This window comes from Myxocyprinus asiaticus, chromosome 11 (assembly GCF_019703515.2).
Source record: "Myxocyprinus asiaticus isolate MX2 ecotype Aquarium Trade chromosome 11, UBuf_Myxa_2, whole genome shotgun sequence".
NCBI classification, from domain to species: domain Eukaryota; kingdom Metazoa; phylum Chordata; class Actinopteri; order Cypriniformes; family Catostomidae; genus Myxocyprinus; species Myxocyprinus asiaticus.
This window is the reverse complement of record NC_059354.1, coordinates 40360932-40366931: the sequence shown is the minus strand read 5'-3', so window position 1 is coordinate 40366931 and position 6000 is coordinate 40360932. Positions and strand designations below refer to the sequence as shown.

Here is a 6000-nt window from a genome sequence, read left to right as displayed (position 1 = left end):
GTTTGAATGCAAGAAGTGTAATGGGAGATAGCAGGGGAAAGAAGGACACCGGTAGAAATAAGCTCTGCCTAGTTTGATAAAGCCGCTTCATTAAATGGATATTGTGTGTCTGGAATCATTATGCACGGGGGAGCCTCTAGAGGCTCAGGTTTTATTGGCGGCCCTTGGATGGCTAACTCTCATCCATTAAACAAATCATGGAGTCATGTATTAGATTAGCTTTACACCCAGCATCAAGGGTGTTTTTCGCCAATCAGTGAAACCTCTGTTATTCACTCTCCTAATCCAGTGAATGAATAATGCAATTGAGAGCATCTGGAAGATATTGTCATATATGCCATTCCGAGAGATTTATTAAAGGAACGAAAACCCTATTTGAATATTTTGTTGCTTAATTGTGTTGTTTGGTGTTGAGGTGACAAATGAGAACAGGAAAGTGTTTTGTTAAGTGATGACTGATGTTTTCAATATTTAATGAATACATAAAACTTTGTTACATATTTTAAAAAGCGTGTATTCATCTGCATTTAATAATAATAAGATGCCAATGTCATTTGCCGGCCTGTATGCTTGGGAGGAAACAGCTTGATCTCCTGCTGGTTTTGACCCTTGGCAACCCCAAAGGTGTGGTTATGACTCCCTCCTGTGGTTAGAGGTCAGTACTACAGAAACTATGCAGAAATGCCACACACCAGCAGAACAGGCTGTCAAATATTTATTTGACTCTATTAGAAATGTGAACAGTAAACAATAGAGTTTACAGAAATCAAGGACACAGTGAAAATGAAAGTGAATATTACTTTTCTTGCTTAGCTTCTTTAAATCAATTAACAGACTGTACAACGTGACTAAATATTGGCTGTCATTGTATTCATGCCGTTTTGCTAACTTTGTGTGAACGGGTTAGATTTCCTTGGTTACAAATGTATGCTATTATGTTTTGCAAAACATTAGTATTTAATACATACATGCATACATACATACATACATACATACATATATATATATATATATATATATATATATATATATATATATATATATATATATATATATATATATATATAATGCATTGAGGAGCACACATAAGCAAATTCAAACTGTGAGATTATTTCAGTTTTTTTTTCTTTTTTTTTTTTTTTTTTTTTGCCTCACTTGAGTAGCAAGACGATCACCTTTCTGTTTAAGGGTGTGTGTGTGTGTGTGTGTGTGTGTGTGTGTGTAAAGCATACCAGATGTCTTTGATGGCAGGTGTGTGGGTGCAGTGTGTCATTTACTTGGCTGAATGCCAGATTATAGCAGAGTGGTCCAAACCATAGCATACAAAACTGTAATGTGATTACATCATCCAATATTTAAGAATTCGTTTGAGCTTTATTGGGAAAAAAAAAAAAAAAAAAGACAATTTATGATGAAAAGCAAGACCTCCCCCAACATTTAATGTGCAGTATCCCTCCAACAAATCTGTTGTTGTGAAAGAGTTTAGAGGTTTTTTGTTTATTTTATTGTATTATTATTGTTATTATTATTATTATTATTATTATTTTCCGTTTTTAGAATTAATTGCATTAAACAAACGTTGTAATTCTGTGACTCTGCTTCTCTGAGGGTTAAATGTATGCATAACGAGACAGGTGTATTCAGAAACGAGCGCCTCGTGAGCGAATAAAAACGTACGCTGAACAGTTTAGGGCGGGCTCTTAGCTAATTATGTCGAATTTTGACCAATCCGATTAGGGGAGGGCGGAGCGGAGTACGATGGGGGCATGTCTCAGGCTTTGTGCCGTAGCTGCGCTGAAGAGCGTCTGCAGAGAGAAATGGCATGAGAGCTTTGCGTAGAGATCCTGTCAAACCACTGTACTGCGAATTATCACGCACCTGAACTTTTACACTCTTTCCTGAGGACTATTTTTCCAGTTAAACGGGACGTCTTATTTAATTATTTTCACTGACACACAGCAGCAGCAATTGAGAAGTCACTCAATAACAGTTGGTTGTGTTGCTGCCTTTTCCAAGACATTTATGAAGTAACAAGGATATGGTATTGGACATGTGAAGTACAAGGGTAACTTCAAACATGAAGCTGGCGTCTTCTCTGTGTTGCCTCGGCTTTCTTCTGACTTCAGTGGCGGTTCGGCTGAGCGACTCGCAGCAAGGTGAGTGACTGACCATCGTCTCGTGCGCAAAGGCGTTTATTGCTCGCGTGCACGCACCTGTTTGTTCTGCTTACTTTTTGTATTAGATCGCATCTCACAGTTCCCATCTTCTGATTGATGGACCATCGGCTGCTTTTAAGGATTTTTCTTCTGTCATTTACTAAGCCCAATCTTCTTGTTGCATCTCCTCCTTAACAATAAAACCTGCCTGAAATCTTTAAGCTGCATCATTGCGATAGTGAATGAGTGCCATTCATTTGCCACTACAATGATGCATATTATAGATTTAATAGCCTACAGTTGGAGCAGTGGCACTGAAAGCGCAGAATGGCACAGTTGAAGTGGCACTGAAAGGGGCATTCAGGGTTCATTGGACGTTTGTTTTGTTATTCTCGGCCCGTACCCTGTCTGAGAAAGAGTTTAAGCAGTCATTTCTTTCCCTGCAACTGAAAAGTCACTTCTGTTGCCTTGGCGAACCTCTGGTGACCTAAAGCATATTTTACAATGCTTTAGATTACTTATAAGAAATGAATACACTTAGGCTACATATTTAATATTATTTGTTAACTGTCTTATTTCATGAATTTTAGTGGGCACATTTATTGTGTATATCTGAGGTGTTCTGTCAATTGAACTATAACCCTTCTATAACTAAACAGTGTTTGTAATTTAAGTGGAATTTTTAAAATACAACGCAATTAACATGACAGATTGTGTTATTTACCTCGTAAGAATAACCTGAATATACACAAATGTGGGGTTCAGATCTCCACTTGGTGGTGATATATGAATCGAGTAACTCTTAATCACATTGCTCTCTATCACTCCCTCTCTCGTACACGCACATCCATTGATGAATTGTCATCGTGGCTAATTTTCACACGTACTGTATATCCATCAGAATAGGTAGATTCGTCAATATGAAGTAGCAGTATCGATTACAGTCGTGTAAATGATGCTGTAGCTACCGATCATCCATCACAGTCGCGTTGAATCGAACGCCTTTGGAAACATCGAAGTAAACTTTATAGCGAATCATTACACCATTCGATGAGTTTGACAAGCGTTCACCAGGCCACTATTTCAAACGTTTCTCTACCCAAACCTTTTCTTTAAGCACGATTATTTGAGTGCATTTTCACCTGTTAGATACTGAATATGAACTAACAAACAAGCAGAATCGATACATTTCAGTTGACCAATTGAAAGTGGGTAAAGAGCACGTCTTGATCAGATTGTGGTTCATAGTATCGGTGTCATTTGCAAAGATAAGCGCTCCTGACGCACTTTAGCACTCTGCTGCGCACAACAAAATACATAAATAAACAGAGGCCGTGCTGCCTCGAGGAGACAAAATATTGATTGAATTGTTATTTTAGTTTAAATAAATTAAATAGTCTAAAGGGATAGGGTAAAAATAAATAAATAAACGAGACTGTCTTCATCTTTTGGATTGGATATTTTGCTAAACTGCAGTTTGCAACAGTCGCCTAAATAAAAAACATACACTCATTTAGAAAATGGTTAATCAGATCGGGTCTGATTAGTGTAAATTACTTGAAACCCCCGCAAACATTAAGCACAAAAGAAATCTTTAGGTAGATATGGTTCTAAATTCTAACTAACCTATCAAAAAAAAAAAAAAAAAAAAAAAAAACATTTGCATGTGAAAAAATCTGGGTAACAGTTTACAATAAGGTTCCATTTGTTAATATTAGTTAACATGAATTAACAATGAACAATACTTATTAAGCATTTATTCATCTTAGTTAATGTTTATTTCAACATATACAAATACATTTTTAAAATCAAAAGTTGTATTTGTTAACATTAGTTAATGCACTATTAACTAACAATGAACAATTTTATTAACTAACATTAACAAAGATCAACAAATTATATAACAAATATTGTTAATTGTTTGTTCATGATACCTAATGCTAATGTTAACAAATGTAACCTAAATGTAAAGTGTTACCAAATTCTGTACTAAATAAAGCTTTTACCTATTATGTTTAATGAAATATTTTAAAATAATCAATTAAATGAAATCATGTAAACTTTTTTCAATAATGTGTTAATACTTGGGAGTTGTTATCAGTATAATGTGCCTCCAGAATATTTGTTTAAATGTATGATAATGAGTTACAAGTTATGGGCAAATACGTGGTCAAATCCTAAAATCTTGAAGTGTGTAATGATGATGATGATGATGATGATGATGATGATGATGATAAGATCTCAACAATGTAGTGAGCAGTCATGTTTAACTTGTTGTATTACTCTTTATTGTGATGTGTGATCTGTATCGGTTATCACTCCAGTCTGTCTGAAGACAGCCATGAATTTAAATCCAACAGATTTAAAGCATTCAACTTGCCAACAGAAAGATTTGTGGGGAATAGGAGGAACACAAATATCAGTTTGTTAATCGGCTTAGGTTTGGATTAAGTCTCATCAGTGAGTGGAGAGACTCGCTGCTGATGAAAATTAATCGTTCAGCAATTAAACTCCTTGCTATCTGATCTCTTTCTTGGCTAGATTTCCTGCTATATGGAGCTGTGCAACATTTGAAAGCATAGAAGGGAATAATATAATACTCGTAAAAAAAACTTCTCTAAATAGAACTCCAGATTAGGGTTCTTTGGTTTGTAACAAAAGTGCAAAATAGCCTTTTTAGGCTCCATAAAGAACCATGTTTTGGGAGCACAGGTGCCAAAAAAGTGTTCTTTAGGGAGGTTTCTAAATTGAACTATTAATATAAATAAAGAACTTTTAGGAAATGCTTAATTTTTAGATTGATATTTATTTGAGAATGACTGAATGATTACATTTGTGTTAACTGTGGGAGAGATTTTTTTCTGAGAATCAGGAGACTTAATCTGGTAAAGCATTCAAAGATTTCTTGGCAAAGTTCTGTCTATTCTATTCTGGCCTTTGAGGTCTCATACAAGCTTTTTATTGACAAGACCCATATGAGGCCAAAGTATCCCATTGGAATCATAACAGAAATGTCTTGTTCTACTTTTTCACACTGGTATTTTTGGGTGTTCACTTTCTGAGAACTTTAATTACTGTAAATGCATCTCGAGCTTGTTTTTGCTGCTAATGGAATGTTTTAATCCTTGCTTTGTTTAGATTTTTTTTTTCTTCTGTTGTTTACTCAGTAAACAACAACATATTTTATCACTTCGTTGTGAGACTTATGTTATGGCACAGCCTTGTTCGGGAGGCACTGTACATATTTACATCCTGGCACACACATCTCAAGTTGACATTAAATCTAAATGTTTACACGGCGTGGCACACACTGTAAGCCCTATCAACAAAGAAGGTTAAAGCATTTACTTTTATCACTGCTTTCAGAGAGCAGCATCTCACGCTCCCTTTTTTATATCATCAAAGCAAGAGGCCATGGTGCTACAAACGCCTACCCACACAGCAATAAGCCATTGTCTCACAAAGCCAATTTATTCAGTTTTTTTCTCCGTCGTGGTCCAAGAAAGGCAGACTGACCTCTGAGCTTGTGTGTCTCATTGGGAAGAAAAGCAGCCTTTGATTCTGTTAGGAGCGCCAACTCCTGCCAAGCAAAGGCGGGTTCCTGCGCGGCATGATGCTCTCTGCTCCAGCTCAGTATGTCTCACTCTCTCACTGGACTGACTGCTTTACTGTGCATGCTTGGATTAAGAAGGAACTGCCTCATTCTTATTTGTGCTTGAGAGAACAACGTGCAGAGAACCAGAGACTGATGGGAATTTGATGATTTGTTTGCAGATTTGATAACAGTTGACCTGCTACTTGCTCAGAACACATTTCTTACTACTCACTACTTTTGCCTTTCCAT

At 36.3% G+C, this 6000-nt stretch overlaps 1 protein-coding gene across 1 annotated transcript in view; it reads left to right on the top strand.

Annotated features, from left to right (window-relative positions):
• Positions 1-1844: 1844 nt before the first annotated feature.
• Positions 1845-6000, top strand: part of LOC127448480 (receptor tyrosine-protein kinase erbB-4-like) — a 555442-nt gene continuing 551286 nt past the window's right edge. The window contains exon 1 of the mRNA XM_051711045.1: positions 1845-2156. Within this exon, the coding sequence (XP_051567005.1) occupies positions 2078-2156 (79 nt within the window). The 5' untranslated portion in view covers positions 1845-2077. The remainder of the gene's footprint in view (positions 2157-6000) is intronic.